Consider the following 22,254-nt stretch of genomic DNA (forward strand, 5'->3'; position numbering starts at 1 on the left):
GCAGGTAGATAGGATAGTGAAGAAGGCGTTTGGTATGCTTTCCTTTATTGGTCAGAGTATTGAGTACAGGAGTTGGGAGGTTATGTTGCAGCTGTACAGGACATTGGTTAGGCCACTGTTGGCATATTGCCTGCAATCCTGGTCTCCTTCCTATCGGAGAGATGTTGTGGAACTTGAAGGGGTTCAGAAACGATTTACAAGGATGTTGCCAGGGTTAGAGGATCTGAGCTACAGGGAGAAGCTGAACAGGCTGGGGCTGTTTTCCCTGGAGCGTCGGAGGCTGAGGGGTGACCTTATAGAGGTTTACAAAATTATGAGGGGCATGGATAGGATAAATAGGCAAAGTCTTTTCCCTGGGGTTGGGGTGTCCAGAACTAGAGAGCATAGGTTTAGGGTGAGATGGGAAAGATATAAAAGAGACCTAAGGGGCAACGTTGTCATGCAGAGGATGGTACGTGTATGGAATGAGCTGCCAGAGGATGTGGTGGAGGCTGGTACAATTGCAATATTTAAGAGGCATTTGGATGGGTATATGAATCAGAAGGGTTTGGAGGGATATAGGCCGGGTGCTGGCAGGTTGGAGTAGATTGGGTTGGGATATCTGTTCGGCATGGACAGGTTGGACCAAAGGGTCTGTTTCCATGCTGTACATCTCAATGACTCTATGACTCAATAGTTAGGGGGACAGATAGGAGAGCCTGTGGCTGCAAACGAAATCAAGGAAGATGTGTTGCCTCCCAGGTGCCCGGGTCCAGGATATCTCAGTGACTGCAGAACATTCTCAAGGGAGAGGGAGAGCAGCCAGAAGTCATTGTGAATGTTGGCACGAATGACATAGTTAGAAATAAGGGTGAGGTCCTGCAGAGTAATTATAGAGAGCTAGGAAAGAGTTAAAAACCAGGACTTTGTTGATGATAACCTCCAGATTACTTCCGGTGCCACGTGCTAGTGAGGGTAAGAACAGGAGGATATGGCAGATGAATGTGTGGCTGAAGAATTGGTGCAGGGAGCAGGGATTCAGATTTTTAGCTCATTGGGATCTTTTCCGGTGTGGAAGTGATCTGTTCAAGAGGGGCGTGTTGCACCTTAACTGGAGGGGAACCAATATCTTGGTGGCTGTGTTTGCTAGTGCTGCAAAGGAGTGTTTAGACTAGATTGGCAGGGGGCTGGGATCCTCAACAGTAGGGTGGCAGGTGCGAGGCTCAAATGTGATACAGTAATCAGAAATAGTAAGTTGAAGAGACAGGTCAGGCTGGAACATGACAGGGAGCAAGAAATGCCTGTTGGATTAAATTACATTTATTTTAATGCAAGAGGGCTGATAGGTAAGGCCGATGAACTCAGGGTGTGGATGGGTACATGCGACTGGGATACTATAGCCATTACAGAAACATGGCTAAGGAAGGGACAAGACTGGCCATTTAATGTGCCAGGTATAGGTGCTTTAAGCAGGATAAAGGTGGTAGAAAGGGGGAAGGTGGAATTGCATTTTTGGTTAAGGTGAGTATCACATCAATAGTCAGACATGAAATAACCAAAGGATCATCCAATGAGGCTTAGTGGGTGGAGCTAAGAAATAAGAAGAGTTTGGTGATATTATTGGAATTGTACTGTCGACCTCCAAAAAGTCAGTGGGAATTAGAGGAATAAATATGCAGGGACATTGGGGAGACTTGCAGGAGCAATAGGGTTGTCATAGACTGGGACTGCCAGAATGTTAAGGGCTTTGATAGGGTAGAATTTGTTCAATGCATTCAGGAAAGTTTCCTCAAGCAGTATTTAGAGGGTCCTACATGGGAAGGGTCAAAACTTGGCTTACTCTTGGGAAATAGGATAGGACAGATGACAGTGCAGGAGCACTTTGGGGCCAATTACCATAGTTCTATTAATTTTAAAATAGGCATGGAGAAGGACAAAACTGGTCCACAGGTTCAAATTCTAAATTGGGACAGGGCTAATTTTGATGGAATTAGACAGGAGCTTGCAGAGGTTGATTGGACCTCTGGCAAGTGGGAGGCCTTCAAATGTGAGATAGCTAGAGTTCAAGGTCTATATGTTCCTATGAGGGTCAAGGATAAGGTTGGCAAGAATAGGGAACCCCTAGATGATAAGAGATATTGAAGGCTTCATCCGAAGGCTCACTGAAGATGATGCCTACTATGACAACGAAACATCTGAAAATGAACCTTCCAGCTGAGCGAGCAAACCTACATCCAGAACCTCAACCTGAGCTACAAATCTTATCAAAACTCGCTAAGTGATATTGAGACTGACCAGAAAAAGGAGGAGGCATGGCTCAAGTACATGCAGCTAAGATCATGGGAATCCCTGGAGATATACAAGGAATACAGGAGTGTACTGAAAAAAGAAATCAGGAGGTTGAAAAGGGGGCACAAGGTAACCTTGGCTGAGATGATTAGGGTGAATCCAAAGAGATTCTTTAAGTATATTAAAGGAAAAAGAATAACTACAGAAAGAATAGGAACCCCTCCCCTCCCCCCGGACCAAAGTGGACATGTATGTGTAGAACTGTAGGAGGTGGGTGAGGTTCTGAATGAATATTTCTCCTCTGTGTTTACCATGGAGAGAGACATGAAGGCTTGGGAACTTGGGGAAGTTAGTGGTGATATCTTGGGACAGTCCTTATCATAGTCAAGGAGGTGTTGGATGTATTAGAATGTATGAAAATAGATAAATCTCCTGGACCTCACCAAGAATACTGCCAGAGGTGAGAGATGAAATTGTGGAGGCCCTAGCTGATATTTTAGCATCACCATTAGTCACAAGTGAGATCCCAGAAGACTGGAGGGTAGTGAATGTTATGCCATTATTCAAGAAGGGCTGCAAAGAAAAGCTTGGGAACTATAGATCAGTAAGCCTAACATCTGTGGTGGGCAAGTTACTTGAGAGGATTCTGAGGGATAAGACAGACATGCATTTGGAAAGATACAATTAGGAGTAGTCAGCATGGCTTTATGAGTGGGAGATGATGCCTCACAAATTTGTTAGTTCTTTAGTGAAGTAATCAGGAAGGTTGATGAGGGCAGGGCAGTAGACATAGGCGATATGGATTTCAGTAGGACCTTTGATACAGTTCCACATGGTACGCTGCTCTGGAAGGTTAGATTGCATGGAATCCAGGGCGAGCTGGCAAATTGGATACACAATTGGCTTGATGCAAGGAAGCAGAGGGTAATTGTGGAAGGATGCTTGTCGTACTGGAGGCCTGTGACTAGTGGAGTGCCTCAAGTCAACATATCAACAATGTGGCAAAGGAGCTGACTGCACTCGCTAATGTTCTGCTGTTGCTGATGTACAGAATTCATGATGGCAAACACCTCTTCAAGATGCTATTGCTACTGAATTAAATGCTCTACACTTGTGCCTTGTTTGTATGTTTATATACTCTATCTTCCTTGCAACAAAGGCTAACATTTTTGCTTTCCTGGTTATCTGCTGTGCTTGCATCCTAATTTTCTGTGGTTCATGTACAAGGTCACCTTCCTTCTCCAGAGCTTGAGTAGTTGAGCTACTTGGTAAATTGGTTATGAGCCCTCTCTGTCATCAAATTTCCTGCAGGATCTGAGTGAGTAAAACATACCAATCAGGAAGGGATGAATGTTTAGCAGAAGCTATTGAATAAGTGAATGACTTATCCATAAGTTTAAAATAGAATAAAAGGTAGCAGTTTCTGGGGTTGGTTTATTAGTTCTCCCATAAACCCGTTAACGGACTTTTTGTTATCAGCCCAAATACCCATGCCAAGGTGGAAGAGAGGATGCTTGACTTTGATGAATTAATATTTAAAGATTAAGTATAAAAATGGATCAGTTGATATACACACACATACATACATTATATCAGTTTATTTTGACATAGAGTCATTGAGATGCACAGCATGGAAACAGACTCTTGAGTCCAACTCATCCATGCCGACCAGATATCCTAAAGAAATCTAATCATATTTCTAGATTAGAGTGGTGCTGGAAAAGCACAGCAGTTCAGGCAGCGTCCGAGGAGCAGTAAAATCGACGTTTTGGGCAAAAGCCCTTCATCAGGAATACAGGCAGAGAGCCTGAAGGGTGGAGAGATAAAATATTTGCCAGGAGAAAGTGAGGACTGCAGATGCTAGAGATCAGAGTCGAGAGTGTGGTGCTGGAAAATCACAGGAGGTCAAGCAGAATGATTCCTGATAAAGGGCTTAATGCCTGAAACGTCAACTCTCCTGCTCCTCGGATGCTGCCTGACCTTCTGTGCTTTTCCAAAACCACACTCTTGCCTCTAATCCAATTTGCCAGCTTTACTTAATTACCATTGCATGTTAATGTCCTACAGTAACAGTGGGCATAATAGCATAGTTACATTGCTGAACTAATAACCCATAGGCATTCAGGAGGCCATGGAAAGATTATTGGGATAAAAATAACATGCAAGGATACGGGGAAAATGTAGGAAATTAGCAATACTTAACTCAGTTCTGAGGAAGGGGCACTCACCCCGAAACGTTAACTTTGATTTCTCGCCACAGGTGCTTTCAGACGTGTCAAGCTTTTCTAGCAATTTCTGTTTTTGTTTCTGATTTACAGCATCCGCAGTTGTTTCAGTTTTGATTTCTTAGAGTGTTATTTCATGTTGCCTGTTGGTTTCCATAATTTTCTTCTTGCACGGACATTAATGCAATTAAAAAATAGTCAAACGGTTCATTTGAATCATTGAGTCATACAGCACGGAAGCAGACCCTTCCATCCAACCAGTCCATGCCGAACATAATTCCAAATTAAACTAGTCGCACCTGCCTGCTCCTGGCCCATATCCTTCCAAACCTTTACTATTCATGTATCTATCCAAATGTCTTTTAAATGTTTAATTGTGCCCACATTCACTACTTTCTTCGGAAGTTCATTCCACACATGAACTACTTTCTGTAAAAGAAACTTGTCCCCATGTCTTTTGAAATCTCTCTCCTGTCCACTTAAATATGTGCCCCCTCATAAATATTTCCAAATAGGAATTGCATTAAATAAAGAAACAGTACAGCCAATTGGGAAACAGTCAATTCTCTGAAATTTTGATCAATTTTAAACAATTCCTGGAATTATTTGTAATAAGTGCAGTATTCTGGTACTGGATATTGAATCAAAAACACCAGGAACCATGGGGTTGGGGAATGCCAATTACATTGTCCATTGTGTTGAATTGCCGAAGAGAATATTAGTCAAGGACTCAATGAAGCAATATGATGATCTAAATGCTGGTCACTTATTCATCATTCTGATGGCATAAGAACAGATATAAAGGAGTGGAAAAGTGGTGGGGTTGTGGGAAATACAGGTGGTTTACTTTAGAAAGGTTATTTTAAAAAGCTTGTTTTTATCAGGAAAGTGAACAAAATACAATTTTTTATAAAGACTCAACAGATTCCTCCTTTAAAATTCAAATTTAATTCTCGAATGTTTAGGACTGAGATAAAGAGAAATTCCTTCATTCAGAGTTTGGTGACCCTGTTGAATTCTCTGCCAAAGAAAGTGGTCAAGGCTAAAGTATTGAGTGTTTTCAAAAGTTAAATATAGTTCTTTGGGCTAAAGAGATGAGAGCAGGAATAGGATACAGAGTTGGATGATCAGCCATGATAATATTGAATGGTGTAGCAAGCCTCAGGGGTCATCAAATGGCCTACCCTTTCTATTTTTTTTGTGTTTTATGTTTCTAAATTTGATATCATTGGTATGTGGTATTCCTTACCCATTGGCATATTGTGATGCAAATGATTGCATTACAACAAGATAGTGCAACTGAGGTACAATACAGTAAATGTGCACATTGAGAATTACTTTGTCAATACATGGGATAATTTTTGACTAAAATGTTACTTAAAATCATGTCATTATATGTTGAGCGAATGTGTTTATGATTTTACTTGTTTTCTACTTTTCATCTTGTTGGATGTCCACCATCCATTTCTAAGTCAGAAGAGTGGATACGTGGTTTGTTGCTAGATCTCCGAACATTTTGCCAATTACCTAACCGCGAGAAAGTATGTACGAATCCGGTGTCTCCTCTTGTCTTAATTTTTACCCCCTACTCTGAGATGGTTAAGAATTAGAATTTACCATGTGGCATTGATTATTTTGCTCCCATTTGGCTACAATAAGTAAATTGGATATTTTTCAAATGTTGTCTATCCACATTTACTAGCCATGTGATCCGACATTGACCACCAAGAATTGTTTTTTGCGACCAAATTATAGATAATTTGAAACAATTGTTTCATATTATACTTATTTTGTCAGCAGACAAGGGAAATAGTATGGTGAGTTGGATTAGTTCTTTCGACTTTAGCACCATTGCCCAAATTTTTACAGAGTTGTTGGAGATTGAAAAGCTTTGAAAATGTTGGGTGAGGCTCAGGTGTGGAAGTCCCACCCCATTTCCAACATCTGTAAGTTTTTCCAATAGAGAAAACGTGTCAAAGCATGATCCACTTAGGAGGGAACCAGAAACTTAGCTTGGCCATTTGAACTCAGTGCTGCATTCAGGCAGATACAGTTTCAACTATTGCAAAGGCTTTAAATCGTAGTGTAGAAGTCACAAATTTATGATGTGACCATTGTGGCTCTTGAGGGTAAATAAGGTCTCTATAACTGCCATGATGTGAAATTATTTAATCTCCCAACCATTTAAAAAAGCAAATAAAAAGCTGTCAGTTTCTCAGAGAGTAAAAAAAAGTCTACTCTTAACTGTTTCAGTATGTTTCTTAAGTTTTTCTGTGTGTATTTTTATGAATATTTGGCTGGTTTCCAAAAGCTATAATTAGCTCAACTAGGAGTTTGAGTTCACATTTTGCTTGGCAGCTCAGAAGCTATTAAAAGGTTAAATGTTAAGCTTTAAGCAAAAGTTTTTTTGTTTTTCTCAGAGAATAACCACTTGAGATTTAAAAGGTTTCACTGAGCTTTCATGACTGGGACCTTTTGTGTGTAAAGTGATGGCTTTATCACATTTTTAGATCCTTATTCTATTTCATATTATTTCAGCATAGATACTGAGGCTTCATCATGTTGAACGCTGGATAGTTACCATGGAGGCTGTAAAGGTCAAAGGTGGAGCTGGGTTTAAATGAGTGGCATGGGTTTGTGGGGGACAATAAGTTGTGGTATGGGCAGTAGGTGTGTGAGGAGTAAGGGTAATAGGGGCTAAATGTTACCAAACTGCTGGATCTCCTTCCGGGGATGGTGAGCTTGGTTAAATAGCACATCTGCATCCATGCAACTGGGCAAACATTCTTCCATTTGGTCTACTTTTGCCAAGGCAGTTATGGCAAGCCGGGAAATTTCTCAACCTGCATCACTGGCACAAGTACAGGCCCTAATATTTGCAAGTTCCTGGCACAGTTAGAGCATATGTTTATTCCTCTCTTCAACGTTTTCAGTGACTTCTACTACTTAAGCTTTGTCCACTGCTCCTAGCCTCGCCACCAGCCATGACATGGTGCCTTGTATTTAGTGGTGTCCAACTCTAACTACAAGGATAAAAGGCTATTTTCTTAAATGAATGTGGTTTATTGAGCCATCTGATAACATCTTCATAAAGCCCTCCTTTATGGTTGTAGTGATTGTAATGAGGTCATCGAGGAGAAAGTGAGGTCTGCAGATGCTGGAGATCAAAGTTGAAACTTTATTGCTGGAACAGCACAGCAGGTCAGGCAGCATCCAGGGAACAGGAGATTCGACGTTTCGGGCACAGGCCCTTCTTCAGCCTGAAGAAGGGCCTGTGCCCGAAACGTCGAATCTCCTGTTCCCTGGATGCTGCCTGACCTGCTGTGCTGTTCCAGCAATAAAGTTTCAACTTGTAATGAGGTCAGCCAGCTCGACCTCATAGATTGAGTTCCTAGAATGAGGCCTGACAGACATAAATCATAAAATCCTTACAGTTCAAATAATTAAGGCTTTCAACCATCTGAAGGAAACCTACACAGACATGGGGAGAACATGCAAACTCCACATAGTCACCTGAGGCTCGACTTGAACTCGGATCCCTGGTACCTTCAGGCAGCAGTGCTAACCATTATGCCACCAGACTGCCCCTTTAAAAAGTTGAATGACAGGGATATTGAGGTCCTGAACACCTGACTCAGTGAAAGGCAGTGCTATTGCAAGGCTATGCATTTGTACATTAAAGGGTGGTTGGTGATGGGATGCCAGCCTCTGAAGAGTTGTTTCAGCAGTAACCATCCTTTTTTTTCAGCATGGCTCATAGCATTAATATTAGGTAATATACCCAGATTTTCTTCTTCGGTTATTTTCTCAAACCTTTTTAAAAGTTTAATTTACTTGGTCAGAAATTCTATGAGGCATCTCATTAATGTTACACATGTACCTGATTGTTAAATGAATGCAGTCCCATTTAAATATTTTATATAGGATGGGAATTTCTGTTCAGTAATATGTATACATTGCGCAGGTGGTGCAATGGAATTACATCTTCTATATTGGGTAAGTAACTTTCTCAAAATAATATGCTACTTATGAGTGGGTTCCATATGTTCTTTTGATCTTCCAATGCAGATGGCTGACATCTTAGATCAAAAGCTCTTCAGTACTCAGCTCCATACGCTTTGGTATCCTCTGCCTTCCGCCAATTCCTTGGCCCATCCCCCTGTCTCTGGCCTGCTATCTTAAGCTCTGATCACCATTTTTAATGCAGCCTCCAGCCTTTTCTTCCCCTCCCAGTCCCAAGCCACACTTCAAAAGCTGGTGCTACGATGAGGAATAACATTTTGAATTGTCAATGGAATTTCCAGTAAAACTGCCTCCCACAACTTTGGGGTGGGATATGCTAGTTTGTGCATTTCCAGTTTTACTGCAGCTTTTCCCAAGTCATGGAATTCTACATTCATACATCAAAAGCTAATTCTCTGTTTTGGTCAGGACCTAGTTTTTGATCCACAGAAGAGGGAGTCCCGAAGGATTTATTTATAATGCAAGGGGAGGCTCCATTTTAAAGCTATAGTAGTTTCAAATGCCACATCTTGAGCTGGGACCTGGCTCCTAATGTGCAGGGGCTACATTTCCAAAATGGCTTCCATATGATTATTCAACTGGAAAGTTAGATATCAACTGACCATTCCCAAATATGAGACTACTGGAGAACAGAGCATTTGTTCTCTTTTTTTTCACTTTCCAGTTCAGTGCTGAAATACTTTTTTTTATGCTGGAGCCAAGAAATTGGGTTATTGATAAACTGTCAAACATTTTGTGAAGATACTTTTGTTTGCAGTTTTTAATCTATTAAAGTCCACAAGTAGATAAGCAGTTTGGTAAAATACAGGTACTTGACAACAAGTAGTAGCTGACAACTACTACTTGTCAGGGCTGGTGAATCATATTTCAACTAATGTAAGCAGATGAAAAAAGTGAATTGATAAGCCGAAATAAATGTATCCAATTATTCAAAAGGTCACAGGGTAATTTGGATCCTTTTCTGCCATCCTCTCTTTGTGATTCTGATTCCTCAGTACCTCTTCATAGGTCACCCTAGTTTTTCCCAATTCATCTTCTGTTCTCATGGACTCCAGGACCTTCCATCCCCAATTCCATAGCACACCTTTTGAGTTTTCTAAATCCTTTGATCACTGCTCCTGTGTTTCTTAGTAGTAATCTGTCTTTCCCTCTCCCAGTGATTTTACATCCGAGTATTTGCCCCACTAGAACTGAAACAAGAACAAAGCACTGTGAATGTTGTAAGCCTCAATCCTGGTATCTCCTAATCTTATTCCCATTTCCTAGTTTTTGTAAAACTCATGGTTGGTACAATAAAGATTAACCAATAAGGGTTCAGAAAAGATTTATAAGGATGTTGCCAGGGTTGGAGGATTTGAGCTATAGGGAGAGGCTGAACAGGCTGGGGCTGTTTTCCCTCGAGCATCAGAGGTTGAGGGGTGACCTTATAGAGGTTTACGATATCATGAGGGGCATGGATAGGATAAATAGACAAAGGCTTTTCCCTGGAGTTGGGGAGTCCAGAACTAGAAGGCATAGGTTTAGGGTAAGAGGGGAAAGATATAAAAGAGGCCAAAGGGGCAACTTTTTCACACAGTGTGGTATGTGCATGGAATGAGCTGCCAGAGGAAGTTGTGGAGGCTGGTACAATTGCAACATTTAAGAGGCATTTGGATGAGTATATAAATAGGAAGGGTTTGGAGGAATAAGGGCCGGGTGCTGGCAAGTTGGACTAGATTGGGTTGGGATATCTGGTTGGCATGGACGGGTTGGACCGAAGGGTCTGTTTCCATGCTGTACATCTCTATGACTATGACTCTATGCCAGATGATATGACTTTAATTAACACCCATGTATTTGGAGCATTCATGGCTTATTGTGTACTGTCACAGTGCATGGAATATCTCACTCGGATAGTGCACTGGAAATGGAGCACTGCTATTCATGGTGATGTTAAAAAAATTTGAAAAAATACACAAATTTCCTCTTTTTACCTGACTTTAAGACCTAGGTTGACAGCATGTATTTGACACAAGTTGCCATTTACTACAAATAATAGCCTGTAAGTACAGATTCCTAAAGAAGGGCTTATGCCCGAAACGTCGATTCTCCTGTTCCTTGGATGCTGCCTGACCTGCTGCGCTTTTCCAGCAACACATTTTCAGCTCTGATCTCCAGCATCTGCAGTCCTCACTTTCTCCCTGTAAGTACAGATAAACAGTTATGAACCAAAGGCATATAGCTCTTCTAGTTAGACTATTATTCTTATAAACTCCCCATCGACATACACGTACTGATACAGGCAGGGAAAAACATGGGTGTTATGGGCAAGGGAAAAATAGGGAAAGGAATTCAGTGGCCCCTGTTCTCAGGATTTGCTGTTGTGCTGATCAGAACATTACTTCTTAGCCTTCCTTCTCCGAATGCTTTCTGCTTGCAAGAAGCACCAGGTGGCTGGCACAGTGGTTCGGTGGTACATCCTGCAGCCTCATTGCCAAGGACCCAGATTCGATTCCAGTCGCAGGCGACTGTCTGTGTGGAGCTTGCACGTTTTTCCCCTGTCTGCATGGGCTTCCGCTGGGTGCTGCAGTTTCCTCCCACAGTCCAAAGATGTGCAGGTTAGGTGGATTGGTCATGCTAAATTTTCCTATAGTGTCCAGGGATGTGCAGGCTATGTGAATTAGCCATGGGAAATGCAGGCCTATGAGGATAAAGTCGAGCAGAGTTCTGGGTGAAATGCTTTTCAGAGGGTTGATGCAGACTCAATGGTCAATTGGAGTCTTTACACAGTGTAGGGAGTCTGTGATTCTCTGACTGGTTCCATCATGTTTTTATTAAAGGATTGGACACTCTGGAGGCAGGAAACATGTTTTTGCTGATGGGTGAGTGCCGAACCAGAGGACACAGATTAAAAATACGGGGTAGACCATTTAGGACAGAGATGAGGAGAAACTTCTTCACCCAGAGAGTGGTGGCTGTGTGAAATGCTCTGCCCCAGAGGGCAGTGGAGGCCCAGTCTCTGGATTCATTTAAGAAAGAGTTGGATAGAGCTCTCAAGGATAGTGAATCAAGGGTTATGGAGATAAGGCAGGAACAGGATACTGATTAAGGATGGTCAGCCATGATCATATTGAATGGTGGTGCAGGCTCGAAGGGCAGAATGGCCTACTCCTGCACCTATTATCTATTGTCTATTGTAAAAGTCTCTGATTTATCAATTAAATGCTGAAGAAAAATATTTAAAATGTTTCTTTTTAGTGCAGAGACAGCACTTCAGTTTGCAGAGATCTCATGGCTTCTCTGTATCCTTTTCATATTCCTAATCACATGCCCCACATCAAAACTAGGAGGCATATTTTAAGGTGAGAGAGAAAGATTTAAAAAGGACATGAGGACCAACTTTGTTTTCACACAGAATGGTTTATATGTGGAATGAACGGCCAGAGAAAGTGGTGGATGCAGGTACAGTTACAACATTTAAAAGACATTTGGATAAGGACGTGAATAGGAAGGATTTGGAGGGATATGAGCCAAATGTAGGCAAGTGGGACTGGTTTATTTTCGGAATATGATCAGCATGGACCAGTTGAGCAAAGGGTGCTGTATGACTATTATAACTGGTCACAAATCTACACACCAATCAGCCATTTGTTGCCAGTTGAATCTCACTTGTGCCTCTCAGCTCCAGTCTTTGCAACATCAAATTTAATGGAGGGAAATGTGAGACTATTTACTTTGGTAGTAAGAATTATTTTATAAACAGTGAGTAAACTTCAAATGTTGGGATTCAGAAAGATATGTTCTCTGACAAGAAACACAAATTAAGCATATATGTGTTGCAAGAGGTTAGGAAGGCAAATACAATGTTCGGCTTTATTGAAAAGAGGGTGAAGTATCAGATAAAGGAAGTCTTATTTCAATTTAATTTTCATAATTTCCTCATTCACAGTGTTGTACATCTTTGGACCTTTGTGACCCAGGTGGCTATTTCATTCAGTATACTCAAAGCAACACTGTTAAATGGCATTTGATTTAAAAAATAGAAAATGCTGGCCTCGGGCGACTGTGTGGAGTTTGCACATTCTCCCTGTGTCTGCATGGGTTTCCTCTGGGTGCTCCAGTTTCCTCCCACAGTCCAAAGATGTGCGGGCCAGGTGAATTGGCCATGTTAAATTGCCCATAGTGTTAGGTGCATTAGTCAGAGGGAAATGGGTCTGGGTGGGTTACTCTTCGGGTGGTTAGTGTGGACTTGTTGGGCCGAAGGACCTGTTTCCACAATGTAGGGAATCAAACCTAACCTAATGTAATCTCAGTAGTTCTGACAGTGTCTGTGAGGAGAGAAACAGTTAATGATTTGAGTCTGAGAGGACTGCATAGGCTTTCTGCCTGTCAACAATGGACCTCCATGTTGCAGAGACTGAACGCCAACTGTCTGACACCACGTCCTAACTTCCCCTTGTCCATATCCCCACTGCGACCCATCATGCCAAAATCATCTGCACCGTCCGTGCCCTCGTTGCCTTCCCTCCACTGCCTCCAAGCTCATAGTCCCCCAGCCCTGCATTGTCCGGTTCTACTTGCTCCACAAGCCCAACTACCCTGGCTGACCCATCGTCTCAGCATGCTCCTGCCCCACTGAACTCATCTCGTCCAACTTCGACTCCATCCTCTCCCCCTTGGTTCCCACCTACATCCATGACACCAATCACGCCCTCCGTCTCCTCAGTAACATTCAGTTCCCCGGATCCCAGCACTTTATCTTCTCTACCTCCACGTTTTCCTCTCCAAAAGACCCATCCAATCCCACTCCACCCTTAATACCTTTACCTTTAACTCCTCCCATTTCCTCCAAACCCAGGGGGTGGACATGGCCACTCGGATGGGCCCCAGCTACACCTGCCTCTTTGTCAGCTATGTCAAACAGTCTCTCTTCAGTACCTGCACAGGCACTTTGCTCCAACTCTTTCACCATTACATCAATGACTGTATCAGTGCAGCGTCCTGCACCCAGGCTGAACTGGAGTTACATTGATTTCGCCCACAACTTTCACCCCGCCCTCAAATTCAATTGGTCCACCTTGGACCCTTTCTTGACCTTTCCATTTCCATCTCCAGCGACAGTCTCCAGATGGACATTTACTACAAATCCACAGATTCTCACAGCTACCTGGACAACACCTCCTATCACCCAGTATTCCTGTAAGAACTCCATCCCATTCTCCCAATTCCTGCGCCTCCCCCACTCCAAACGTAATAAAGACAGAATCCCCCTTGTCCTGACCTACCACCCCATTAGTCTCCGCATCCAACACATCATCCTTAAACACTTCACCAACTCCAACTAGACCCCACCACCAAGAGCATCATCTTGTCCCCACCCCTCTCTACCTTCCGCAAGGGCCGTTCTCTTTGACAGTCCTTGGTTTGCACCATTCTCCCCACCACCATCCCCCCCCCCTTTATCTGCGCCCCAAACACACACACCCCTACCTCCAGTCAGTCCTGAAGAAGGGTTACACCCAAAACGTCAACTTCTCAGCCTCCTGATGCTGCCTGACATGCTGTGTTCTTCCATTTGTCTGCTTGTCTACTTTAGATTCCAGCATCTGCAGTTTCTGTGTCTCTAAACTATGTGCTTGACACTCAGGTAATTGAGTAGTTTAGGAGTATGAGCAAAGTAGTGAGAAGCCTATCAAATCTTTGGAATCTCAGAAATTATCTTTGTTCTCTGCAGAAAAAGAACACTGTAAGCCAGAAGGTAACCAGTTCATTTTCCACCAGCAGTTGCTGTAAGCTGTAGCATTTAATTAATTAACACCTTTACATGTGTAAATCAGTCAACTTGTGCTTCCTGCAAACAATAGAAAGCGTTCAGAGAAGGAAGACCAAGAAGCAGTGTTATTTCAGCAAACCCCGTGGACAGGGACTGCTGATCTGTCATCTTTCTCCCATAACATTCTATCTTTATGTGTATGAGTTACAGTTTTAACTGACTTTGTTTACCTGTAGCTAGAATCTATTTATTTGTAAAAAAAATAGTAATTAAGTACAGGCACCACGTCCATGCTTTCTGTCAACATCGGTCTGAAAGTCAGGTAATTTGGGATTCTGCTTACTTTTTAAAATCTTTAACCTCTGACAGTTCAGGAATAGCGTGCTACTCCAGTGAGGCATAATAATTGGCCACTTAATTGTACACTCCTTTAGCTTGTCTGTCTCTTTTAAACCACTTGGTGTGCCTCTCGCAGTTAATTGTCCAATGTGGCTTCATGAGTAAACTTGGATACGTTGCTTTTCAATCTTTCCATTTAAATCATGAATATAGATCGTAAATAGCCAAGACCTCAGTGGTGGTCTTTTTAGCAATCTCGGAGAAAGTGAGTACTGCAGATGCTGGAGATAAGAGTCAAGATTAGTGTGGTGCTGGAAAAACGCAGCAGGTCAGGCAGCATCCGAGGACCACGAAAATTGTTGTTTCGGGCAAAAGCCCTTCATCAGGAATCTGTTGATTACAACTTGCCAACTTAAAAATGTCCAGTTTATCCCTATCCTTATCTTGTGTGATGATGATGTATGAGATACACTATTGAATGCTTTTCAAAAATCCATGTTTGCATTCATTGGTTCTCCTTTATCTACCCTCCTAGTTACATCCAGTATTTGAGTATTTACCAACCATGATTTCCCTGAAACCAAAAATTAGTTAGAGAACAGCTGATTTGGCACATATCATAATGGAGCATGGCAGTTTCTTGATTAATATAGATGAGTACAATGTCAGTGGTGCATTTTTCTACTGGGTCATTAGGACAACTGCAAGCAAACTTGTTGAACCTCGCTTTCTAAGCATCTCTTCAAGAACCTAATGTGGAAGAATGGATCTTTTTCATCTCTTAGTTCATGGATGATCATGGTACATGTATGGTTTTAATGGGATTAGTAGTTTTGAGATAATTTGTAAGGAAACCAATTAATGGTGTCTTAAAAGTGGAAATTTGGTTTTTAGTTTTAGTATTACCTCTCTACCCAAGCATTAGAAACAAACTGGTGGAAAATTAGTCCAAAGACAGAAATAAAGAATAAGTTGAGAAAGATTTTTTGTAATCACTTTATAAAATGTGTGATACTCGTGGCACTTGATTAAAGTACTTAGAAAGAATGTACTTCAAGGAGAGTGTCTGACATGATACTTGTGAAACCCATTCAAGTGAAGTTATTTTAGTTTTGGTAAGAAAGTTCAACCCAGATTTTCATTCACAAACAATTGTTTTATTTGATTGACAGTTAACCATTAAATTGTCCCAGTCTGTTTTCAGGGTTGTATCAGTTTTTGACATAAATGAGGAATTGGCAGAGAAAATAAATAGCAGACGCAAAAATGGTTATACATCCTGATTAAGAAAACCTACAAAATAATTGAACTGGGAATAGGGGCGGCACGGTGGCTCAGTGGTTAGCACTGCTGCCTCACAGCGTCAGGGACCCAGGTTTGATTCTGCCTCGGGCGATTGTCCGAGTTTGCACATTTTCCCATGTCTGCATGGGTTTCATCCGGGTGCTCCATTTCCTCCCACAATCCAAAAAAAGATGTGCAGGCCAGGTGAATTTACCATGCTAAATTGCCTATAGTGTTAGGTGCATTAGTCAGGGGAAATGGGTCTGGGTGGGTTTTTCTTCAGTGGATCAGTGTGGACTTGTTGGGCCAAATGGCCTGTTTCCATACTGTTGGGAATCTAATCTAATAAACCACGAGTAGTATTGTGATATTTTTCATAGGTATCTGCTGTGTAACCACTTGGCCACTCCTAGTTTGATCTTTGTTCAACTTAACTTGAAACAACAGCAGACTCTTGAGGAGGTGGTGATGTAGGGGGAATGTCACTGGACTTGTAATCCAGAACCTAGGCTATGTTCAGGGAATTTGAATTCGAGAAAAATCAAGAACAAAATGTTGGCTTAATGGCAATTGATGTAAAAACCCATCTGGTTCACTCATGTCCTTTAGGGAAGACCTAATGTGACTCCAGGCATACAGCAATTTTGTTGAATCATAACTGCCCTCTGAGCATTTAGGAATGGGCAAAGAGTGCTCCTCAAGCCAGCGATGCTGTCATCCCATGAACAAATGGAAAATACGATATCGGGTCATTTCATGTCTTAGTATAAATGCGTTAATAACTAATATGATTGGTCAGTGCTCGTAATCTCATAAAATTAAATAACCAATTTGTTGCTGCCATTTATATTTTACAAACTTGCAGCTACTAGATTCTGACTGCTGTGACAGGAAGAAGTGTAGCTTCGCGACCAAAACCTTGAAAGCCTAGGGAATTGAGATTGAAAGAGCACACAGCTGCAAGATCCTGAAAATATTACATTTAGTGAAACGTGAGTTCCTTCTGTCACAACATGCAGGGCTTGCTACAGGGGTGTAAGCCAGCCATACTCGTGTTTGAAGTTGAAATCATGACTGTCAACATTATTCTCAAAAGTGGGGAAGGGAAGACTGAGAGAAATCTATAATGTATGAAAGGCAAACAAAGACACTTAAAAAGAAAGCTTAAATTATAGAATAAACTAAATTCATTCATGGAAGCCTACAACAGCCTGATATCCTCTCTTAAATAGAGATTTGAAATGTAAGGTACTTTTCAAGTTATTACTAAAATGTCTTTGTGAAAGAATTTTTGCAAACTTATCTTGAGGCAATAACCCATAGCAGGAAATGAGCCTGGAATTTGCAGTGTCTGTATCTGTAAAGTTACTGCCACTTGTGACAAACTTGAAACAGTGAAATTCCTTCAAAGTATTAGCATTCACAGCAAGTATTGTTTCATGACTCAAATTGCCATTCACTAAAGTTATGATTTTGATACTGTGGTTGCTATTTTAAATAAAGGAAAGGGTTTGTGAACAAAAACATCTGTTGGCAAATACGGTGGTTTATTTGTCTTATAATGTTTAAATAAAGAAATTAAATTTAAGATTTTAATTTGTTTCTTATTCCAGAGTCACTGTGGCCCAAGATTGGAGTACCCCTCAAAGTTGTAAGAACCAAAGAAAACAAACTGAGTAATAGGTTCTTTCCTTATGATGAGATTGAAACTGAAGCTGTCCTGGCAATTGATGATGATATCATCATGTTGACTTCGGATGAATTGCAGTTTGGCTACGAGGTGGGTGCATGATGTTTAGCATGGAAATGTTCTTGCCTCATCTACAAGTACTGATTTACTTCACATAATAAGACAACATAATATTTTTGCTTTCTCGGATGTCAAACTATAGTAAATAGATTGCTTGTGCCATTATCATTGTTATTATATACAATATAGCATAAAAGATAATGTGCCTGTGAGGGTAATGTGGAGGGATCTGCTTTATGCACCAGTTTGTGATGACATAAGACCTAGTTAGCTGGTTATTTCTTTCATTGACAACTAGTTTTTCATGTTATCTACAGTCATAACCTGCTCTTAAATGGCTATTTCTGCTGGAATGTAATCAATGTGCAGTTCATTTATGGTGATTATGCAAACACTAATGCTCTAACTTAGTTACAGGTGTGGGAGAATTGTTGTTTACCAGAATTGCACTATGTTTCAGTATCATCAGTGGCCTGTGAGTATGTGCAGGGGTCAGGGGGCTGCTAATTAGCCCAGCTAGCTAGCTTGTGTGTAGATTGTGCATTACTGCCAACAGCACAAGGTTTGATCCCTGTGACTCAAGACCTGTTTACTCTCTCCCTGAAATATGGTTCTTTGCTATGGTTCAATGAATAATTGTCAAAAATTGGCAAAAAGTAGAAAACTGAACATTGAGAAGAGCAGAATGTACGCATTTTATTCTTTTGTGGGATGTTGGTTTCACTGGCAAGGTCAGCATTTGTTACCTATTCCTAACTGCCATTGAATGAAGTGTTTTGCTAGGCCTTTTCAGAGGATACTGAAGATTAAGCCACATTTTTTGTGGATTTGAAGTCACTTGTAGGTCAGACAAAGTAAGGATGACACTTTTCCTCCCATGAAGGATGTTAGTGAATCAGATGGATTTTTATACCAATCGAAGTTCCATGGTCATTACATCTGAGACTAGTTTTCAAATAAGTTTAATCTCACCAGTTGTTGTGGTGGAATTTGAACCCATCCTCAGAGGGTTAGCCTGAGTATCTATGTCATTGCTATATTACAGTGAGAGAGATGCTGATGAACTGCAACTGTACCAGTTCTTTCAAAAGTACATGGTTGAGTACAGATTAATTGGATTTTGCCATGATTCCATCTTCAATACTTTAAATGGCGACAAGAGACATTCTATCTTTTCTATTTATCACCAATCATTCTTGTCACCAGGCAGCTTGAGTTTTGAAAGGAGGAAAGAAAATGGTAGAAAACTGAGTGCACCAACAACCTGTGGAGGATTACGTGCATGGTAGGGTGGATGATGGTAGTCCATGGTGGAGAGAGTGAAAGCAGGGACAGGAAGAAGGAAATGATAAGTCGAAAATGGATTAAGAATTGCACTAAGCTCAAATCAAAGCGTAATCTGAAACACTAACTTGCATCAGAAACTAATTTAGATTTAGATAGATACAATCCAGTAGCTAAAACTGTTGCAGACCATGCTATTCTACATTTGATGGTTTCACAAAACTAATGAGCAATTATTATAAGCTAATTGCAAATCAGCTCAGCTCCTTAGATCTCGTCATGCTACTATAATACTTGCAAAGTTTTGGGATTATCAGCACTAAAAATTACAATATTTTTAGAGAGACATTTAGTAGATGTATTCGTGAAATAAGTTGTTGTCATCCAGGAAAAGCCTAATTTCCGCAACTGGAATAGATTGGTATAAGAGACAAGGGGAAAGGAAATGAAAGTATGGGCAAATAGGAATAGTGAATGATAAGTACTGTGACACTTGGGAGACTATAGAAGGAAGGTACACTTTTAGAGAAGACTGTTTGAAACGGAGGGAAAGAGGATGTCAAGCAAGTTTAACATGGCAAGAACTAGGAGGCAGAGAGTTTTGAACCTTAATTTTGGGTTGGTGCTTCACATTTTCACATTTTGTGATTATCTTTACAGTGAGAACTAAAGGGCTTAGATAATTTGAGGCGTAGCTTTGCATGACTTCAATAATATTTATTGGGAGGCTAAATGATAAGTTTAAAGCAATGAAGTACCTGGAAGGTAGGAATAATAGTTTTATTTAGAGCTGGAAACTGTTGATCTTTATTATTCATTCATGGGAAGTGGGCTTCACTGACTAGGCCAGCATTTATTACCCATCCTATGTCCTTGGAAAAAGTAGTGATATACTGCCTCTTGAACCTCTGCAGGCCTTAGGGCGGCACAGTGGCACAGTGGTTAGCACTGCTGCCTCACAGCGCCAGAGACCCGGGTTCAATTCCCGCCTCAGGCGACTGACTGTGTGGAGTTTGCACGTTCTCCCCGTGTCTGCGTGGGTTTCCTCCGGGTGCTCCGGTTTCCTCCCACAGTCCAAAGATGTGCAGGGTCAGGTGAATTGGCCATACTAAATTGCCCATAGTGTTAGGTAAGGGGTAAATGTAGGGGTATGGGTGGGTTTCGCTTCGGCGGGTCGGTATGGACTTGTTGGGCCGAATGGCCTGTTTCCACACTGTAATCTAATCTAATCTAATCTAGATATAGCCATCATTCTGTTAGGAAGGCAATCCCAGGTTTTGACCCAGCAACACTAGGAACAAAGTGGATCAAAGGAGAACTTGCAGGTGATGTTGTTCCCATACATTTGCTGCTCGTGCTGTTCAAGGTCAGAAATCAAGGGTTTGGAAGATGCTTTCAAAGGAACTTTGGTGAGCTACTGTAATGCATGTTGCAGTTTGCAACTGCGTGTACCATCTACATTGGTGGTGAAGAGTGTGAATGGTAAAAGTGATGCCAATCTAGTGGGTTGCTTTGACCTAGATGGGATCAATCTTTTTGAATATTGTTGGAGCTGCACTCATCTCGGAAAATGGGGAGTATTCCATCACATTCATGACTTATGTAGATGGTGATCACGCATTAGGGAGTCAGATTATTTAGCACAGGATTTCTAGCATCTGATCTGCTTTTGTAGCCACAGTATTTATATGGCTAGTTCAGTTTTAAGTCAACTGTATGCCCCCATGGAGTTGGTAATGGGAGACTCAGCGATAGTAGTGCCATTGAACTTAAAGAAACGAGAATTGATTCTCTCTTGTTGGGGTGGTTATTGCCTGGTTTTCAAGCCCAATCTTGAATGTTGCCTTGTTGCATTTCTCCCATGGACTGCTTCAGTCTCTCTGAAATTGTGATTGATGCTAAACATTATACAATCATCAGCAAGCAACTCTATTTAGCCTCAATGATGGAAGGAAAGTCATTGATGAAGCAGCTAAAAAGAAGGTTGGACCTCTGACATTACCATGATGTACTCCTGCACTGACATCCTGGAGCTGAGATGACTGACTACTAACAACTACAACCATCTTCCCTTGTGCTGGGTATGACCTCAATCAGCAGAAAGTTTTCCCCCTTGATTCCCATTAAATCTGTTTTTGCTAGAGTTCGTTAATGCTATTCTTTAATAATAGCAGCCACTCTCACCTCACCTCTCTTCAGCTCTTTTGTCCATATTTGGACCAAGTTTGTAATAATGTCAGGAGCTGAATTCCCCAGGCGTTGAAGCGGAGCTGGAACTGTATGTCCATGAGCAGGTAATTACTTTGCAAGTGCCATTTGCAAGCACTTCAACAATCTCTTCCATTGATTTGCATTCTGAAATATCCCTTAAATCTCTGCCTCTACCTCTATCACCCGGCTTCTGGTTGACTCCATAATATGCCACTTTAAGAAACTATTACGAAATGTTCCACAAATTCTTCATCGAGGCTTCCTTCTCCCATATAATATTTCTGGTCTATATGTACATATATAGAAACATCTTTAAATAATGGAGGCAAGGGATCAAATTTAAGAAGTTAGTGTAGATCAAAAGAAAAGAGACAAGGCAAGAAAGATAGCTATTAATATGGGAAATGGCAAACAAATCAATGTCGATTAAAATCCTCTGTGATTGTGACCTTTCTGACAAACCTTTCATTACGTCTTCCTTTGTACTCCATCCTACCATGTGTTTACTGATAAAAGACCAGAACACAAATGACTTCTTGCTTTTATCATTTCTTATCTCTATCTAAGTGTTGCCTCCTGGTTTTCTGAATTTAAGTCATCCCTCTCTGTTGTGTTAATGTTATTATCAACTAACAGAGTCAACCTCCACCTTTTCCTCACTTCCTGCCCTTCCTCAGTTTCACTTACTCTTAAATATTCAGATCTGACTTGCTGTTATCCTACAGCCATGTCTGCAATGGCTATTGGACTGTAATTATTTATTTCCATTTGTTTTATCAATTCATTTGTTTTCTTTTGAATGCTACCTGCATTAAGATACAGAACTGTTAGATTTGTATTCTCTATCCATTCCTGTATTGATCTGTCTAGCATTTCCCATATTATTACTTATCTTCTTTTGCCTTTTCTGTAATCTTTTGAATTTGATCTTTTGCCTCCATTATGTAGTTGAAGGTCCTTTCTGTTGTCCTAGTTGTATGACTATCACTACCACAGTACCGACGTGCACCTAGTTATATGACTAGCCAGAACACAGGTCCCAGCCTGAGTCAGGTGCAGATTTTCCCAGTGGTACTGATCCAATTTCCCTAGTACTTGTCCCAGCAGTTCCAGGGATT

At 41.2% G+C, this 22,254-nt stretch overlaps 1 protein-coding gene across 1 annotated transcript in view; it reads left to right on the forward strand.

Annotated features, from left to right (window-relative positions):
• The window catches only part of ext2 (exostosin glycosyltransferase 2), a 166,625-nt gene that overhangs the window by 113,769 nt on the left and 30,602 nt on the right, over positions 1-22,254 (forward strand). The window contains exon 9 of the mRNA XM_043706396.1: positions 17,505-17,671. Coding sequence (XP_043562331.1) covers positions 17,505-17,671 — 167 coding nt within the window. The remainder of the gene's footprint in view (positions 1-17,504; positions 17,672-22,254) is intronic.

This window comes from Chiloscyllium plagiosum, chromosome 16, assembly GCF_004010195.1.
Source record: "Chiloscyllium plagiosum isolate BGI_BamShark_2017 chromosome 16, ASM401019v2, whole genome shotgun sequence".
Classification (NCBI taxonomy): Eukaryota; Metazoa; Chordata; class Chondrichthyes; order Orectolobiformes; family Hemiscylliidae; genus Chiloscyllium; species Chiloscyllium plagiosum.